Genomic DNA, 20,199 nt, shown 5'->3' with positions numbered 1-20,199 from the left:
AGAAGATAATTTAATACATAGTGATCTAACGCTCACATAACTTTTTTTTCAAGTAATTAACGAATACGCGGATCGAAAAGACCAAAAGAAACTTTTCGGAACGTAACACACGTCGGAGTTTTCACGATGTAGCTCGTGTTTCAGGAGACGACATAATCAAAGAGCAAAGAAAGCGAATAGAAGAATTGCAGCGAGAGTTGTATAAATCGCAGCAGCAACTTCAACAAATTCGTCAAACTCAACCGACAACCGTTCACGCTGAGAAACTAGTACTTCAGCAACATATACAGAACAAGATGCAGCAACAACAGTTGGCGTTGCACTTACAACAGTTGCAGCATCTACAGCAACAGCAGCAACAACATCAGCAGCAGCAGCAACAGCAACAACAACAGCAGCAGCAGCAGCAGCAGCAGCAGCAGCAGCAACAACAACAACAACAACAACAACAACAGAATCAACAACAATCACAACAGCATGCCACGTTTCAACAGTTGAACGCGAAAGCGAGCCTTGCCGCGTTCTTGCAAGCACAACCGAACAATACTACCGCCATTCTGGACTCGACCACCTTGACCGCGATTAACAACAAGAAAAACCAAACAAAGAACAACGCTACTGTACAAATTCCTGCTGCGATCGTTTTCAATTTACCAAAACCTACGAAATTGAATGGCTCGTTGATTAGTGCTTTAGTGGCGCAAGCGCAGGCACAGCAGCAACAACAACAACAACAGCAGCAGCAGCAGCAGCAACAGCAGCAGCAACAACAACAACAGCAACGGCAGCAGCAGCAACAACAGCAGCAGCAGCAGAATGTCGCGTCCGAAGAAGGCAAACCACCGCCGCCTCAGTACGACGAAGCCGCAAAACTTTTGAAGGTGAGAATATTCTTTATACGTATCATTATAATATGCTAAAAAAAATAACGAGTTAGCAAAAGATGTGCCGACTGATTAATTATTAGAAGTGGAAAGATGGATTCTGATTATTTCTCGTTTTGTCCAGGTAAAGATCGAGCCAGTTCCGAAAAGTCACATCAAAAGTCAAGTTGTGGACGACGTGTTGGAGATTCTGATTAAGAACGGCGAATTACCACCAAGCGCTGCTCAGGATCCGGCTACGCCGACTACACCCAACAGACAACTCCAACAGAATCTGGTGTTCACAGCGCCGGCAGACAGTCAGACACATTCGTTGGTTTTCACCGCTGCTAGTCCAATCAGTCCGATCAGTCCGATCGCGATGGAGGTTTCCCAAAGCGATTGCGTGAGTTCACCGGCACCGGCACCACCGCCACCACCCCCATTGCCTCTGGCCACGTTCTCGATTCAATTACCCACTGCGTTACAACAGTTACAGCAGCAGGAGGAGATCACGTCGTTCAACACGGACCTATTAAGTACCGAGGGTGACCTGGACGCTGCGATGTTGCTCAGCCCACAGTCCACGCAACAGACATCGCCTGATCCTCAACCACCGCAGGAAGTCACATCCTCGGATAACGCTAACTTAGACCTGAAGGTAAGTTCGCTACCGAATCGAGTTAACGACCAATATCGCGTAGGCTCGGACGAAGACATCTTCTTTTTAAAGTAACTGAATTTAAGAAAGAGGAACAATGAACCACAATCGATAACCGTTGAAATAGAACGAACGCAGAACCATAAATTTCCTGATTCTCGTTTTAGGAACTTGAACTAGACCTGGACACGATGGATTTCAGCCAATTGGACTGTGATCTTGGAGTGAAAATGGAAACGCAACAAGAACTGATGGACATCGGAGATATGCCCATGGACATGGACGACCCAGACTGGTTAGACTCTCTGATGCGACAATCACCTCCGACCGCTTCGACGACCGTTTCTAATCACCAACCACCTCCAACGAGTATGTCGAGTGGTACGGACATATACGATCCATTGTTGGCCAGCAGTCAAGATCCGTTCGACCTGTTCAACATGGAAGATTCCGATTTCAAAATGTCGTCCGATTTGTCGCTAACCTGGGACAAAGTCGACTTTGCGACCTAGCCCGAGTTTCCCTTGTGGTGCTCAGCCCTGTGTACTTAATTATTATCGACGGAAAATCGGGAAAGCTTATCGCGAAACGCGGGAAGATTTTGGGGCAGTGTCAGCCCAGGTGCTTAGCGTGTTGTGATCAATTAGTGACCCGTCTGGTGCATTTCAACAAATCGTTTCGCGGATACTTGCCTCTGTTCTGTTCTCTGTTAGCAATTCCAGCCTTCTATGGATATACCGTGAACATTCGAACGTACTTACGCGCGAACATTAACGTTTCGCGCATCGAGCGGAGGGACTCCCGCTTGCGAGTAAAGTAGCTGTACAATCGTCATGATCGACGAATCTAGGTGAGTAATTGAGGAATGCACAATCGCGGGAGGATCTTATCGTGGAAGCAACCAGACCGCGATGCGGTTGAAATTTTTCGAAGATTTTTTTTTAGAACTTCGATCTTTCTCGGTTAGTAAAAAAAAACCGATGCGCGTGTACGTTTCGCAAGATCCGTCGCGTTAAACTCGAAAATCCGTTTCCGTTAATTATAACGGAGAGAAACGATATCGATCGATCGATCGTTAGAAATAGAACGAACGTACAGCAGAAAGTGTGGCGAGGACTCGATCGTCCCGGTAATCGGGAATAAAACAACGACGAGACGTCTTCAAAATTCTCCAAAGAATTTCCTTGCGAGCGTTCTTAGCTAGTTTTTACTATCCAGTCTACAATGGTGTGCTGCTTCGGTTTTAATAACTGCGAAATAGCGTGTGTGTTAAACTGGGAAACAAGAAAAATGGGAAAGCTGCGTATGTGTTTTTTCTCGTGTGCTTCCCCCCTCTTCCCCATCCTGTTCCCACCGCCACTTTCCTCTTCCGTACACTTCCTTCCCCTAGCTTCAAAAACAGTACCATATTCGATTGTATTAACGTAATCAGGATTAATGATTATTATTATTATTATTATTATTACCATTTTACAAGAATAATATAATATAATATAATATAATATAATATAATATAATATAATATAATATAACGATCGTAAAACTATGTATCTGTGTATACGCGTATAGATACGTGTACGTGAGTACATACATACATATGCGTATATGTAAAATAATCGATACATGCTGCGTTCGAAAGTCAAGATGACGCGAAAGGAAAAAACAAGCACTACTAAAAGAAAACGAAAGATCGAAAGAAGCAAGCTCGATGACTTTCCTATACAGACATGTATCATTTTCTAAGCCAGAGCATGTGATTTTAGAGGTTACACATACATACTTTTTAATCGGTTATAATCGCATAGAAATGGTCGGAATGATTGCGAACAGAAAATTGTACCGATGTCAGGGTATCGTGCGGTTCTACTGTTTCTTCGTTTTCCCTCTTACGAGTCTTTTTTTCTGTTGTTTTTTTTGTGACATTCCATGTTTTCAAACTCGCACTAGCAAGAGATCGAAGCTACCGCGTATACCGCGAGCAACGCTTCTGTACACTGTACTTAAGCAAAAAGAGAAAAAGAACGGAAGGATTCGTCTCAGAATCTTGATTGGCCAAAACGAAACGTTTCAACGGATATCCTTGTCTGTGTATATTGCAATCTAATTGCAATTCTAGCAGTAAACGTTATATGTTTATGTTTAATTCAACTTCAAATTGAATCATACTTATGCGTTAGTGTGATATTAGAAAAAAAAATGAAACGATTACGTTGAAATTTCGTGTATTTCGTAGCATACGACGATACATGTAACTTCTCTACGAAATATTAAACGGGCTAAAACGAATAGCGCCTCGCATTTTTCTGAGACATTCTTTGCAGAACCAAGTGGCTTCGTACGTCGACGTAACGATAAAGGATCGCACTGCCTAAATCGGTAATAAAAGGAGCAAATGGTGAATGCGTACTGTGTTATCGAGCGTGGATAAAATACGTGAAAATGTACCGAACAATATCGATTCGTAGTGATGGGCCATGAAACGCTTCGTTGAAAATTTTATTCGAATCATAAAAGTATCGATACTCTTTGAACGTTTGAAAGTATTATCAATTTCGAAGATTTCGGAGGCCTCGAACATGTTGAAATTTTGAGAGTATTAAAATTATTGAAAATTTTCAAACTCACGAGTGTATCGTTTTTAAAAAATACTAACATTTCAAGCGTTTTAACGATGCGACGATTCGAATAAAATACAGAATGATTTCCAAGAGGAAATTTTCAGCAGCCATCGCTACGAGTACGTAAACAATGACGGTGCTAATTGGAACCCCATTAGAATTATCAATTATCCCTGAAACACAACCAATTTAATCGCAAACTTTTCCTGCGCGATAGATATCAACGGTATCATTTGAAATACTACTACAAAAAGTTACGAATAATTAATTTCAATGAATATCGACGAACAATTTCTAGATACAGAGAGTGTTTTGTCGATTCAAGTAGATTAGGCGTGATCCCTTTATTTCACGATCAAAAGTGGCAATTTGGCAAACGTACGTATATACAATATACAATCGTCGAACAATGATCATATCACCCCATATCGCACAAATGAACAGCAAAGGTATGCAACATTCCAAACTTTCACACGCAACAGAGAAACATCCCACGAACCTCGAAACACCATGTTCCTCGATTGAATTTCGATTGAATTTCGATTGAATTTCGATTGAATTTCGATTGAATTTCGATAGAACTTCGAGACAACTTGATCGAACTTTCAGCTTTCTATCTGCTACTTTACGTAATTAAGAAAATATTAATGCTGCTTTATAATCTATTTGAATGAAATGAAATTTATGGTACTCCCGGTGGGCAGTCGAATTAAGCTTTTGTAGTAGTAACGCTATTAGACAGTTTCGTTTTCTTTTCTTTTATCAATCGTTCGATTGCGTTACATACGAGACATCGGCGCTTTAATTCACGGCGTCAACTCGTAATCGATATCCATTCGAAATCTGTGCATTTAAAAGTCAAAATTGATTCCTGTTAACCGGATGATCATATATGTAGGTCGCTTGATGTTCATGCTACTAACGCTGCATTTAAATCCTAGTATTGCGATAGACAAAACGAAAAAGATGCATCACGCTTTCGCCATAAGAAAGAGGGAACATGGTGGGTAAACGAGGTAGAAGATTGTGCCAAAAATCCCCTTGCCACCGCGTATCGCCTCATTACACAAATTCTACCACCCGTTGCCATGACAATAAACGTTCTTAATCGCGTTGTAAAATAATGTATCATATGTGAGCTAGAATCGCGACTGCTGTTGATACGACGTCGGTGAGGCGGATTAATACGTAAGAATTTAGGGGAAAGTTTCATAAACAATTACAACGATAACGAATCCGCCAAAAAGACGAACAAAACACGACGTACGATCCCCTTATTTCTTTTTTCTTTCCTTTTCTTTTCATTTTCTTTCTTTTCTTCAATTATTTCTCAACGTATCGCAGCAAAAATCGTTTCTTAGCCTTGCTATCCTGTAATTATTTTACTTTCTTCGAATCATGAAATCTATTGATGATTGATTTGTCAGGCTGTGCGAATCTGGTAGTCTGTCGTGAGACGCGTGAAAGTGTCTTTTTCTTTGTATAATAAGATGTATGAGAGTGTATCGAATGAAAATATAAAGAAAAAAAAAGAAGTGGAACAAGAACACGTAACGGAACGGATGAGATTTCAGGATGCAAAACTCGTCCGTGCGTGGAGTTTATTTGTGAAAGATATTTGTATAACAACACTACGCGCGATTGCACCGAATACAATGCAAGATTCAAACACAAATAAATATGAACACCCGTACGTGCACGCGCGGATACACACACACATACAACAATCACATGAACATATTTTGTATGAGTATGCGAAGAAGAAAAGATATAAGTTTTGTTAAGTATCTATGAACTTATTGTAATAATGTACGATTAAGTAACGATCACGTAATTATTGCTAGAGAGAGTGTTATTTATTTTTATTTGTTGCAAATTTATCGATTGCCTTCCATTTGAGTAAATAAATAAATTTAAAGTTACCGGAGGATCTGTTCCTTTCCTTCCCGCCGTTTCTCCGAACGCGTTATTAACATTTATCTCGTGACAAAATCTATGAGAATTTATTTCCTTGATTTAATGTATGTTCGAGGTTTCTATTTTGAACAACATATTTTCTCTTACGATTTCAAATTTATTTACGATTTATATTTCAAAGTTCTAATCGTGCATATCATAAATAGTGTGCATACGCATGCGCGTTGAATGACTTAACGGCTGATCCATACACAAATGTCAGAGTTGTTTGGTGATTCGTAAATTTAGCGTTGAATAAAAATAAACAAATGTGAAAAGAATGAAAAGCAACAAAAAATGTGTGACATTAATCACGCGTACGTAAAATTGTTTCGAGGGCAAAGTAATCAATCTTCCATCGCTTATTCGTATCTGGACTTTATTAATACAAGTCATGGTACAAACATAACCTCTACGATGTTTACACGAAAGTTTTGATTAGTGTGAAATTCCTAGAACTTGAAATAGGTAATTTTAATCAGTAATAGTTTTTATGTTATTCATTCTTTTAACAAATGTAATTGGGATTTTTAGTCTAACTGTAATTTTTAGTATTTTACTATATATGTTGTATTATGCTATTTATATCCAACGAACAAAGTGCCAAAATCCTGTTTCACAGTATAAACATATATTCTAGGTAAAAACATTATCCTGAAAGCACAAAAAAAGAGCAACAATGAAACGCAAGCCAAGATTTTCGTCGACCGATGCAACAGCCCCAAAGAAACATCATTGGGCAACTGGTTTGCTTGTTTCTATGGAGGATCCTCAACTGAAAGTAAAGGAAGATGATAAAATCGTTGTCATTAAGGACAAATATCCAAAAGCCCAATTTCATTACCTGATCTTACCAAAAGCTGATATCCCGTCATTATGGCACGTTAAAATGGAAAATGAAGATTTATTGTTTCATATGGATAGGATCGCCAATGAATTAATTAAAGAGCACAAGGATTCTGAATTCTTGTATGTATACGTAATACTTATTGCTCAACGTTATAATTGAAGATTACGATACTGAGCATTCGACATATTTTTGATAGCATTGGATATCATGCTGTACCCAGCATGCATCGGCTACACTTACATGTAATAAGTACCGACTTTAATAGTCCGTGTCTAAAAACGAAATATCACTGGAATTCGTTTACAACTCCTTTCTTTTTACACTCGAAAGGTGAGCATATATATTATTTTGATAAAAAGTAAATTTTACTGTCTAACTGTTGCAGATATTTGTAACCAATTGCGCGAGAAAGGTGAACTTAAAAGATTGAAGTCCGAGGACAGTGCCGAACATTTGAATACTCCGCTGAAATGTCACAGATGTTCAGCTACTCCAAAGAATATGCCTGATTTGAAACGACACCTGTTGGTTCATTTATCGGATCGAAAGAACATTAATATGGATTAGTATAACAAACATCAATTTAATACACAGGTTGATTCGAATAAGAATCAATAATGTATCCAACCATTTAGATGCGTGTTTTTATCCCAAGATTTCGCTGATTATAAATGAATTTAGTAATAGATATATTCTTGTGAATTTTGAATTAATATTAAATGTAAAATGCTGAAGATTTACGGTATTACTTATTGACAAAGTTATAACATCAGAATACTAAATATTATGTAATTAGCAGTGTATATTAATACACGATTCTGTACATACTTACCTATATTTATTGCAATCCCCATTTACATTAAACTTGCAAATAGAAATGGCTTTGACAGGATAGGAAAGGTTCGATCGATTAATAACACAGAGATATATGGTATTTCGGAAAATTTACTATAAATAAATTTGATGTTAATAGGTCTTGTCGCCTATAATATCAATTACGTGCTAACTATTTACAAGAGTCTTCTTATCCGATGTGAAGTATTTAATGTGTGTATGTGTACATAAGTAAATCGTTAATGTTGGTGTTGGTGTGTAAGTATATTTTTTTAGTCTGTATACATTTAGTAATACTGCAATTAATAGTTGAACCGTCCTTGTTACGCCGAAACGGTAGGCATTCGAATAAATCGCAAGGCCTTGTTATTATTGCTTGCGTGTAAGTTTACTTACAGTGTTCGTACGGTGTTCGAACGTTCGTTTCCATTTCCCTTTACACGTTTTTCACATGCTTTTCTTAAGTATTCGTTCCTCCCTCTCGCGAGTATGTGTATATATATATATACACATACACATACATATATACATACATATATTAATTAAATTAGCTATTTCTGTTTCGCTTGTTCGCATCGCAAGCTCTCTCAACGAATACGTTCCGAGAGATTTCCGCCGGGCTAAAGTATCGAATAAACTATAATACAAAGGAGGTAAAGCGTGTCGCCTTCAAGGGTTAGGAATCTCATAAGACCAGTCTCCAAAACTAACGGAAAACTATTTTATAATAAAAGCGACCACCTTTCCCCGGTTGAAGGAAACAGAAGCCCAGGGAAAAGAAGGAAATACACGCGTTTCCACCTGAAAGTTTGCAACGCCTGCATAAAACGTAGAACCTGCAAAGTTTACTACAGTGGAAATACGCTCGTGTCCGATAGCCATCGTGTCATTGATCCATGATTAATGAGTCGAGGATCAATGACAGGAGACTAAACACAGACGCATTCTTTCTTCAAAATGGAAGTAGCATCTCGTCGATGTAGCGAGGAACTTTGGTCGGGCTTTTGCCGTGAACGATCGAAGCGTTATCGTGAAATTTCACGACGCTTCTAGAATTTTTGCAAACATCATTGACACACGCTTGCTTCGTTTTGACGGAAAGATTGCGTTTGCTGCTTCGATCGACGTTATCGAAACCCTACTCTCTCTCCACAAATCGGCGCGACGGTAGAAGGAAATACGCGAGGGTAGGAAACGGGACGACAACGACTGGATTCCTTCTCGTGATCGATTCTCACTATAGTCAAAGAGAAAATCGGCGAGATAACCGCGAGACGATCGTCGATTCTGCGCGTCTCGTTTTCGCCCGCAAGCACCGTACATGGCACGCCAAAAGCGGTCATTTTGGAAAGCCACTGGGCACGAGGACAATGCCGGTTCGTAAAACAAACCACCATTATTTCGAGCATACTCGCGCGATATCACAGACGCAACGATCGAACTCGCCGATTTCACCGGATCCTCTTTCAAATACCCTGTTTAAGTCTTATAAGTATCGCGAGAAGAAAGGTACAGAAGTTGCTTTTGATTATAGTACAAGGAAAGTCGCGGATCAAATTCGTGCGATTCAGTCGTGCCAACGGTAACATCAACAAAGTAGATTAAACCTAAGCGCGTCTTTTCTGGCCTAAAACCTAAGAATGAACGTTTATACACGATTTCCCTAACTATTATTCACAATTCATAAATATTTTATATAACTGTATGCGTATATATGTATTTATATATATATATATACTTCTTAATATATATAGAATATTTATGTATAGATAATATACAGGTATCATACAATTCGGGGAATCGACTGAATCGCACAAGTCAAAATTGAACAGCGTTCCGATACGTCGACGGTAAACGCGGCAGTATTATTTACAGATTATCTAAAATTACAGCTAAAGGCAATACATGAATAATATGTATAGTTATAGAACGTATATAAACAGATCGAGTACGTACATATACGCGGGGACGCTCCAACGAACGCGCTTGCGTGTAGGTACGTACATCTACACGCGGGGACGGCCCGGCATTCACGCATGCGTATAGGTACGTACGCAATGGAGAACGGCGCTATATTAGTAAATAGTAGTAGTATAATAATAGCAGTGGTGGTAGTAGTACTAGTAGTAGTAGTAGTAATAATAGTAATAGTAGTAGTAGTAGTAATAGTATAGTAGTAATAGGAGTAGCAGTAGTAGTAGAAGTAGTAGTAGCAGAAGTAATAATAATAATAATAATAATAATAGTCGCAGTGATGGTAGCGGTAGTATTACTAAGTCCGATGTATAACTCCTACATGAACGACGTATGGGAACATAAACGATAAAAAAAAATAAATAATCGAGGACGAATACGGAGAAATAAATTAAGAAACATCGCGTGTGAAAAAAAAAACGAAACAAAAAAAAAAGGGAAAAAAAAGAGAATCGTCGCTGCTTAAATACGTATTGTCGATAGTTACGAGGGGAGAGAAATACTTATGCTGATAATACAGCGTAGCGGTTAATCAACGTCTTTAACAATAATTCGTAATGTAACTAAATACTAGAAAAATTAGGGTAATAGTATGAACGATAACGAACATTAGTTTGAACGCACTCAATGTATGTTGGTATGATGTGCTTTTGTGTCGTGTGTGTAAGCGCGCGCGCGCGCCTGTGTGAACGAGTGTAGGTGTGATTTCGCATCTAAACGGGGCTACTACTCTTAAAGCTATCCTCTTTTAAACGATTCTATCGCCTATCTACTTAATTCAGAGGGTCACGTTCAAATTTGTCAAGTCTTTTACAGGACGAGGAAAAGTTCCATTTTCCTCCAATAATTTCCACCGCTTCTCCTTTCTTCTTTTATACAACGAACATTGTGTCATTACTTAAATGACTACTAAGCATTTCTCTTCAATTAAAATCTAAATGTTGTCCTTCTAAATTCCCGGCTGTACACGCGTTGTTCGATCGAGTCCGCGAGAGCCAGATTAGCGATCAAGGATTAAAAATACGGGCCAAAAGATGAAGAACGAGAGAGAGAGAGAGAGAGATAGAGAGAGAGAGTGTGTGTGTGTGTGTGGGAAGAAAAGAAATACCGTGGTCGGACAACGATTTTTGTACTTACGTAGATCCACATACGAGAGAGACCTATTTATTATACAGAGTTAATAATATGTGTGTGCTTTACGTAGCCTGTCTCTTCGTGAAATCGCGCTAAATATTTACAACGTATCGAGAAGGGGAAACACGGGACAACAAACAACGAGAAGAGAATACTGTAAAATGAAGAGAGCAAGGAATGCGTCGGAATAAACGCGCAACCATTCCGAAGATCCCTTTTCCAGGCGATGTAAAAACACGACTTAAAGCTGTAAAGCAATACGTTGTCTTCCACCGTATTCTTTTATAAAGTTTTCTTCCGTTATTTTTTCTATTTTTTTTTTTTTTGGTTAACTTCGACTATATGAATTGACCGCCTAGATTCGCGAGGTCGACAGCAGGAAGCAGCATCGTCGCGAATCAACTACCCCTCTCTGCGATCACCGCTAGAGTCTACGCTTCAAACAACTTTCCAATAATTTTCTATGTAAATTTAGCTATATTTGGAACAGAATAATACGCTGCTGTCGAGTGCGCGAACGATCGACGCGTGTCTAGGTCAATTCGGATTTTAATACGCATCAAATACGTGTACGTACGATTAGTCTTTTCGTTTTTCTCTAATGTATCGACGGAATTTTAATCGTGATATCCCGATTACGCGTGCACGACCGATGACCAACAACGAAATTTATTCTTTGAAACGATCAAAAGTTCGATTCCTTTTCAAAAACCGTCGATATAAGGCGTCCTCGTTACGCGTCAGCAGCGACACCGTGCGCTAACACGCAAGGCTAATAAACTTCGGCTAAAAATTTCGCTATCCCTCGTGTGTATTTATCGTGCTAGAAATACACCGTACAGCTGTGTGTGTGTGTGTGTGTGTGTGTGTTCAAGGTACTTCGGAGGTTGATAATAAATAACGAACTTGAGTGAAAAATGACGATAGGTAGCTGCACGATGATTTCGTTAGGTTTTCCTATCCTAAGTCCTGATGCCCGGGGCATTTCCACCACAGGGCCATCCCAAATACAATAACAACGTTTTGAATTTGATCTAGAAAATTTGTCCTAAAGCTGTACAGAGAACACGCTTCGTACGCGCTAGAATGCTAACATATCCTAGAATATATCTCCCTTAACGACAAGTTACAGGCTAACAAACGATCTCTCGCTCTTTCTCTCTGTCTACATATAGATATACACATATACACGCGTGTATGCATATATATATATATATACATGCATATGTATATAATCGCCTACTCTGGCCACGAACGAGTACACGAGTTTCAACGATCGCGCCTCGCGGACAACATTTACCGTTTTACGATGAAACGTTCTTTCGCACTAGTTCCGTTCAAAACTATGTTGGTTCAGTCTTCTGTTTTAAGCGGTGGTGGTAGATTCTTGCAGGCCGTAGTAGTGGACTCGCGTGTTCTCGATCGCTCTACACCACTCCAATGCGAATCCTTCGGGATCTTCGAGATAATATGTTCTGTTTGGCTGTAGGAGAGAAAAAGCAGCCTATTGAGAAATTGCGCGAACGGCAAGTACGTAGAAGGAGAAAGGACGAAAAAGGTGGAAAAACTTACCGTGTGAACGAAGAAGATTTTAAAGCTCTTCGGCTCGACCCTTAGTTCCGGGCTCCAGGGTATCTCGCCCTTGAGCACCATGTTCACAGGATCGACGTAGTACAAGTGTGGTCCGGTGGTTAGCAAAAGCATTCTCCGCCTGGCGAACAGGCCTTTCCTCTTGTTCACGAAGCCCTGTTTCAGTATCAGGTTACCCTCGACGAAGATGTCCCACTGATTGGACGCGCGTTGCTTTTCCAGCCGGTTCTTAATCTCGTCGGTGGTTAAAACGGCGATGCTACCGTCCGTGGGTGTCGCGTGTGTTCTTCTCCTCGGTTTCTCGACGACCACGCTGGTCTGCGCGGGTTTCTCGCGCTCGATGGTCGCGTCGTCGTCGTCGTCGTCGTCATCCTCTCCGATACCCAGGCCAAGAAGCCTGGTGAGCTGTTTGTCATCTAGGCCAGGTTCCAGGTGATCGGGAACCCTGTACTGCGACCTGAGCTCCTCGTGTTCCGACGTTCCTGGCAGATACGGGTAAATCGGTGGTGGTGTCTGTTCATGGAGTGTCTCGAAATCAACGCCCTCGAAAAAGGGATGCGCCCTGATGCTGGGATATCCGGCACCGTGTTCGTCCTGGGCACCCAATCTCTCGGACGGCTCGAGCACCAACAGCTGACTGACGAGAGATCTCGCCAGCTCGCAAAACCCGTCGGGTATCTCGTACTCGAGCTTCAGGATCTTTTGGAATATCATGTACTCGCTTCTAGAGCGGAACGGAGGCAGACCAGCGACCATCTGGTAGACTATACAGCCGAGGGCCCAGAGATCGGAGGCTCTGCTAGTCTTGTCTGTTAGGAGCTCCGGCGACACGTATTGGGCGGTACCGACAAACGAGCCTCTGCGTTCTCGTCGGTACGGTTGCTGTTGCTGCTGCTGTTGTTGTTGTTGCTGTTGTTGCGGGTCGTCCGTGGCGGTGGTATGCGTCAACACCGTCTCCGGGTCCTTCAGTATCTTGGCGCTACCGAAGTCGGTGATAAGCACGTGCATCTTCTCGTCCAGCAAAATGTTCTCCGGTTTGAGATCGCGATGAATGATGCCGAGACCATGCAGGTACTCGAGACCGCGAAGGATCTCCGCCGAATAGAACTTGGTACACTCGATGTCGAACGAGCCAACTTTATTGATGTAGGGCAGAAGCTCACCGTTCTTCGCGTACGATAGGACGAAATAGAGTCTTTCCACGTCTTGGAAAGTGCAAAACAGGCGCACGAACGAATGTTTCGCGCCCGCGAGCATGTTCAACACTTCCTTCTCGCGTTTCACGTACTCGGTCTTCTTCTCCTTGATGATGTGACGCTTGTCGCACACTTTGATGGCGTATTCCTTCCCCGAGTGAATATCTTTGGCGAGGTAAACCTGTGACCAATCGAAATAACGCTCTGGTCAGATCGACGCGAAACGTTATAACTCTCGGATAGTTCGAGGCGTTTCGATGATTTAATCCAGTTTGGCGAGAAATATACTTACGGTGGAGAAGCTTCCCTCGCCGATCACCTTGCCAAAGATGAAATCCTTAGGTGTACGCTTGTGCGTCGGCGGGTTGATGGTAGCGAGAGCCGGGTTCGCGGTGGGCGAAACCCGAGGCGCCAAGGTGTTGGCTGGCGCAACCACGCCGTTGGTCACGTCGTTCGTTGGTGGAGACATTTTGGACACCGGCCCCTCCACCGTAACTGCCGGCTGTGGCGAAACGGTAAGCGCCTGGTTCGCCACACGCTAAAACAGAAAAGATCCAACGCGTCTCGATTAGAACTTCTTTCTCCTAACTGTTTATACTGAATAACGAAGCTAAAACAAATTGGGTCTTGTCGATAAGTTTGCTAATCGCGATCGGGTTCTTTTGGGAACACTCGAAAACGGTCGTAGGATAACCGAGTAGGCACGAACTCGCGTGTCCGGCCACTTAACTCCTCTCATCCGCCAACGATCGTCCGCTACCAGGAAATCAGGCGCCGGAAGTGACGCCACTCGAGCTCTGACACGTGGCACATCGTACAGGTCAGAATGACGAACTCGCCGTTACGTTACGTTACGTTAGTCGCTGCTCCGCCCGACCATCGGACGATCTCGCGCGGAATGAAAGCGACGAAAGAAACGAACCGGTGTTTCGTATCCCACGCACGTTCAACGATCGAGAGGCTGTGCGCGCGATATCAGCCTATGACGCGTATCGCGAATTTTGCCGACTCTCTTTTTCGCGTAACGTTTCTTGTCGACCGTGAACGAATTGGCCTGGATTTTCGACAACCACAGGTAATTGTATCTGTTTGACGCGAGGCGGACCTCCTCCGCGTATTTAAGGGTCCGCCTCTGTTCGCATAGAACGCGTAATTGAATCGAAAGGATTCGAATACATTTTTCTCGAAACTGCGAAACAAGGCGGATACGAAATCGAATAAGACAACGAAGCGCGTAATAGCTAGATTTCCGTGTACCGTAGAATGGGCAAGAAAACGAAACGAGACGAAACAAGACGAAACGAAATGCAAGAAAACGATTCGATCGAGAAGACTTGGGCAAATATTTGCCGAGATTGCCAGCCTAATGCGGACCGTCGGATATACGCGGGCAAAGAGCGCCCAAGGGAACGGGCAGTCGACCTGTCTGATCGAGGGTCGCTTTGTAATTGGAAATTATTTCCTCTTGGCAAGCCGAATCCGCTTTACATATTTATGCGTCGAAGCTTCCCTCTAATGTAGCAGAAACGGGGGCAAAGAATAGCGTGCCTTTAACATAATCGGCCCCACAGATGTTTCCCATCTACCTGTCAGACAGAGAGGGAACAGAGGGGTCAACGAATCAGACGCCACGATTTTAGACACTTTCCACAGTCAAGAAATTCAATGAAGTTTCGAAGGGTGCCTCTAACTGTGTACGACGGAGAAAGAGAAGGGTTCGAACATAAGCGTGATTTCGAAGCCGATCGCTTCGTTTCCGGTCGAGAAAGACGATTCGTGTCTGCTTTTGCCCGCCGCTTCCTTCCTCTCCCGTTGGCCTTTGTGTATTTCCGCCAAAAAATATACGATGATACGTTACAAAAGAAAGGAACAAGTTTTCATCCCTAAACGAGAGGATCCGGATGATACACCACCTTCGAAAAGCTCTACTTTCTCGTATCGTCTTTCGTTTTTCTCTACTTCGAAAAAAGGCGGAGTGTTTCGCCGCTTCTCGAATCCGAGAAAATCCGTGACAGTGATTTTTGTAAGGTGACGCGGACAAGGGTGGACGACTTCGAGGCAAACGGGCAACGCGAGGAAGTTGCGAGGTGCGGTGAACGATGCTACAGACACGGTTTGGTTAATATACTCATCCGTGGAAGGCTGAAGGAATTAATCGGAGGGAAAACGAGGCATGGTAGACGCAAAGATGGAGGCAAGGAGAGGGAGACTGGACGGGCAGAGTCGAGATGCGACGCGGTAAGAAAAAGGAGGGACTTATATTTAGAAGAATGAAAAGGCTAGTTGGCAAGGCCCTTTCTTTCATCCTTCTCGGATGCGCGTTTCCTCGTTGTTTGCAGGCCGGTTACGAGGCGGGCCCCACGGCGTCAACCATCCGTGTCAGGCCGTCGACCTCGTCGAGCATTTGCCCGAGAGACACCCAGCGGCCCTGCTCCCTATACTTGCCTAGCTAGCTTTCGCTTTACCCCGCTAGTTTATTTATTTGCTTATCTATTCGTTGGTCCCTCGGTTCTCGTATCGTCTCTCCGTCTCTCTCTCCCGTCATCGCTGAAGGAGAAACCACCGAACGGATACCGCAGGATAGAGAGCAGCGTCGATCGCTAGATATCAACGAGAAGTGACTCTAGCGGTGGCGGAGGGGAGTCTGGAATAATCGATATGCCGACTTACGTCCCACCAGACGACCTCGCGATTTGCTTAGATCGTAGATACATGTTAGTCTACCGTTCGAGAGTATCGGAAAGGGAGCTCTCGACTGTCTCGAATAAATCCCGTTGCTCGTTGTCTGGGTACCTGCGCGCACGCGGTCAGTCAGACGATACGTAATCGTCCAACCTTTCCACGGTGATATTTCGATTCGTCGATGACCCTGCGACACTTTCGCGCTCCCTCGAATAAGGCCTCGAGGACGCGGTCTGTTTCCGTTGGAAAGGGAACGCGCGCGCCTCGCCTCGCCTAGGCGTCAGGTCAGCAGTTAATCGTGAGCAGTACACTCTGCTGCAACGTAGGCTTCCTTTGGTCAACATCCAGTTTGGATGTTTGAAATTTCAGCGTTTTCCAGCGTTACTTTCAAATTCGTTCGCTCTGCCGCAGGAAAGGCTAGCGTATACGCGTGAGTTCCCTCGGCGAAAAACGCGAAAACAGCAACGGAGCAGGACGCGGTACCGCAGGGAAATTTGCCGGAAACCGAGCCACGCGACAACCACCGCGACCACGGTCTTTCAATCTTCTAAAAACGAATAAGTTCGCGGCGCGTCCGTTAAACTCGCCTTCTCCTTCTCTCGTTCTTTGCCTCCTGTACTACTAGCGGGACGACTATACGTTTCTTTCCTCATCCCGCGATCGCTGAATCACCCTATACCCACGAGCCAACAGCATTCCAACGGACATTCTAATTTTAGCCTTGCTCGTCTCGGCTCCTTTTCTCGCGGACGCGAGGCATTCTTCTCTGTTCCGCGCGGCTCGGGACGACGCGACGCGATGCTTCGTTCTAGCTCTCCCTCTCTCGCCGCACTTTCCCGCTCGGAGCTCGCGGGAGATTATGTTTTTTGTGCAGCCCGTCGAGTGCTGCCCTCTGACGATGGTACGCGACACTTTCCTCTCCTTTCCCTCGGTGCGCGCCGCGCGAAACCGAGTCGGAAAGAGGATCGGGGTGCAACGAGAGGAAGAGAGACGGGGAGAGGCAACGATCGCGTGTGCACCTCCCTTCTCTTCGCCTCTCGGCGTCGCATCGGGGGCTTTTTGCCGGCTACCAGAAGAAAGGGACTACGCCTATTGGCGCAGGCGGCCAGCACTTTTGCCCGTGAATGAGATGTTTTGCATTCGCAGACGCTGAGAAACGTGTCGCGCGCGGACTGCGCGACCAAATTGGAACACGCCACGGCTAGAGCCGCTTGCCTCTACCCTCCACAGTCCCGTTCGAGAGAGCACCAGGCGGAGGAGGAGGCGACTCTAATAAAAGGGTCGACAACGTCAGAGCAGCACCGATTTTCTACCAGAGGCTCGTCGATTTCTCGGCGTATCGAACGCCACCTCTTTTGTGTCGATCTTCTCCTGCACCTGATCCACGCTTTTACCTGCACCCCTAGCTCCCTTCCTCTCTCTCTCTTCCTCGGATAGCGAAGCACCGTCTACCGTATTATACACGAGTAGTTAGCTACATGTGAGGTTAGTTATTTTTATTTCGAGAGGATGGAATTGCAGGGGAGCAACAGTCGTTCTAGAATACGATATTTCGACTTTGTTGCGGTATTTCGAACGCATGGTACGCAAGGATACGACAGCAACGTTTCCAATGTTTATATATTACTCGTTAACTGTCGTTGCTTCGATTTCACGGATAAAACAAGCGCATTCGTTAAAGCTGCGTGATTAGCGTGCAAATGGGAAGTCGAGTGCGAACAGGTATTCTACGGTTTCTGTTTAACGCGTTCAGCTTTCCACTCAGGCTGTTTAAATAATTTCGCGCGTAAACAGGCGTGTGTACGATCGTTGGATCATTGGAAGGAAATTCTACTCTCCTCGTTTCGCTATTAATATTTCGAAATATTATAACTCGTATTTCGCAACCGTGTCGAACGCGGACCATCTCGGGCCCGTTCAGCCCGAATCGAAAGTCGTGTCAAGTGGTCACGGCATTCTCCACAAAGTTAAACAGTTATCTAACAGAGTTTTTGCTATATCGAAAGAGGGAACTAATTCGAACCGCTATTTATGTATATCGAACATATTGTTATCTTGTTGCACGAGTTCACGTAAGAGAAATAAAAAGGAGACAACTCGAACCGTAAACAACGTTACCGTACTACGAGATATGTGCGGCGCGCGCGTGTATATACATGTATATATAACCGATCAAGATTACGACATACTGTTATCGACGGAAAACAATCTGGCGTGTGTAACTATCGACCAGTATCGATAACTACGAACACTACCGTTATAGCTAGGGAACTTGGAAACACGCTCTGCATTCGAGAAACATAATATGTCATTAACCGACTGATCAAACCGTCGCTCGATAGCCAACGACATTTTTTCTCGACATCGAACGCGATCGAGATAAGGACGAGCTCGCAGCACCGACAAAGATCGAGCTACGTCGCGACCGAAGCGGCCACAAAACTCTGTTTGCTTTCACATCGTATCGTATAAACAAGCTCTGGTCGATACAAACATGTTTTTTCGGTCGCGGACCTCGAGCGAGCGCGTTATATAGCCGATGCTCCGCGAACGTAGCGGAATTTTGCGATCATTCGAGGTTCACGTGTATCGCGCCGAGTGGTTCGACCTTACGGACCGATTCCTGTAATCCCGTCATTTTCTCGCACCGCCGAATCGAAACGAGGGGAGAGCCGAGCAGTCGATACACGCGCGCGTTATTATCGTGCACTGCCTCCTGTTTAGTCGATAATCACCTTTCGACGCGCGCTAAATTCTATCGCGTCACACTTTTCTTACAATTTTATTTTTCGCTCTATCGATACCTTGTCGCTTAATTTCAACAACCGAATTAACGAACAAATTTTACACAGTTCTCTTACGATGCACTATTTTTTAACGTACGCGTTGCTCCGCTTCCGCTACGAAACGGAGGAATATTTTCGTTCGTGAATAGACGCACTGCCGAATACCTTGTCCCGAGCGCGTATCGAATCTTACGGAGGACTCGGCATCTCACCGCGCGACATTCGGAATATACTATTTTCGTGAGAATTCCTTTAAATTTGTCTTCGAGGGTCAATGTAAACAACTTTCGAACGGCATATCGTGATTACACCCCGCCTGTTTTCGAAGCCGAGACACGTTCGGACGGTTTTATTGAAATTTCACAGGGCGTAAATTATTCATGCTTCCAGGCACTCGATTTTTTTCGTTAGCTTCGAGCGATCGAAAAATCTCGCTTATACGATATTTCATAGACGGATGGCCGATAACGTTTGCAGGGGAAACGGATTTGACGAGAAATCGAAGAACGATACGACGTTTTCGCGGCCCAGGACTTTCCCGCCTAATCGAGAGAACGAAAACACGCTCGAACGGCAGACATATCCGTAAACAATGGAGAAGAGGAAAAGAGAAGCACGTGAAAATTGTTCGATTGCGGCAATGAAATAATTGGCGATCTCGTGGAAGGCCGCCGCCTGTGGGAAGAGACGCCTTTTCAGTACAAAGTTGCCACACGCTCTAACAACGGATCCGTGGGAACGCGGTTCCCGTGAATTCTCAGATATCCTATCGAAGAGAAGGAATTCGTGTCGTCGAACTAGTAACTGGCGAAGCAAAGATGCGATGCGCGACGCGACGCGTTGGACGCGCGCTACTTCATCGTCACGGCGATGAATATCGCCGAGCGTCACTTAGCGGGATTTCGTCGAATCATCGTAAACAGGAACGACGAGCGTCTCTAAAGTTTTCCCTTTTCCGTTTCCGTGAGAACGAACACTTGGAACCGAAGTGAATAATCGTTGCGCGTCCACGCACTCCGTCACACTTTTTCGCGACGCTGAACCTCGTATCTCTG

The 20,199-nt window shown here is 43.8% G+C and overlaps 3 protein-coding genes across 12 annotated transcripts in view; 2 read left to right on the top strand and 1 right to left on the bottom strand.

Moving 5' to 3' along the window:
• LOC100876600 (uncharacterized) overlaps nucleotides 1-6,064 on the top strand; it is a 165,276-nt gene extending 159,212 nt beyond the window's left edge. For 4 of the 6 annotated variants that reach the window (XM_076530141.1, XM_076530143.1, XM_076530138.1 and 1 more), the window contains 3 exons: nucleotides 133-881; nucleotides 1,009-1,524; nucleotides 1,692-6,064. In XM_076530141.1, coding sequence (XP_076386256.1) covers nucleotides 133-881; nucleotides 1,009-1,524; nucleotides 1,692-2,036 — 1,610 coding nt within the window. In that variant the 3' untranslated portion in view covers nucleotides 2,037-6,064. The remainder of the gene's footprint in view (nucleotides 1-132; nucleotides 882-1,008; nucleotides 1,525-1,691) is intronic. The other 2 variants (XM_076530142.1, XM_076530140.1) reach the window with 2 other exon arrangements.
• A 210-nt stretch (nucleotides 6,065-6,274) lies between these two features.
• Nucleotides 6,275-7,684, top strand: Aptx (aprataxin). The gene is made up of 4 exons (XM_003708448.3): nucleotides 6,275-6,566; nucleotides 6,739-7,067; nucleotides 7,145-7,278; nucleotides 7,334-7,684. The coding sequence occupies exons 2-4, from the start codon at nucleotides 6,778-6,780 to the stop codon at nucleotides 7,513-7,515; spliced, it is 606 nt and encodes a 201-aa protein (XP_003708496.2). The 5' UTR covers nucleotides 6,275-6,566; nucleotides 6,739-6,777; the 3' UTR covers nucleotides 7,516-7,684.
• A 191-nt stretch (nucleotides 7,685-7,875) lies between these two features.
• Nucleotides 7,876-20,199, bottom strand: part of Pdk1 (Phosphoinositide-dependent kinase 1) — a 322,127-nt gene continuing 309,803 nt past the window's right edge. For 4 of the 5 annotated variants that reach the window (XM_076530159.1, XM_076530160.1, XM_076530161.1 and 1 more), the window contains 3 exons: nucleotides 13,969-14,214; nucleotides 12,463-13,857; nucleotides 7,876-12,373 (listed from right to left, as the gene is read on the bottom strand). In XM_076530159.1, the coding sequence (XP_076386274.1) occupies nucleotides 12,257-12,373; nucleotides 12,463-13,857; nucleotides 13,969-14,214 (1,758 nt within the window). In that variant the 3' untranslated portion in view covers nucleotides 7,876-12,256. Of the gene's footprint in view, nucleotides 12,374-12,462; nucleotides 13,858-13,968; nucleotides 14,215-14,406; nucleotides 20,198-20,199 lie in introns of those variants that run through there. The other variant, XM_076530162.1, reaches the window with a different exon arrangement.

Source organism: Megachile rotundata, chromosome 3 (assembly GCF_050947335.1).
Source record: "Megachile rotundata isolate GNS110a chromosome 3, iyMegRotu1, whole genome shotgun sequence".
Lineage (NCBI taxonomy): Eukaryota > Metazoa > Arthropoda > Insecta > Hymenoptera > Megachilidae > Megachile > Megachile rotundata.
Note: the sequence above shows the minus strand (reverse complement) of the source record. Positions and strands in the feature narration are given on the sequence as shown.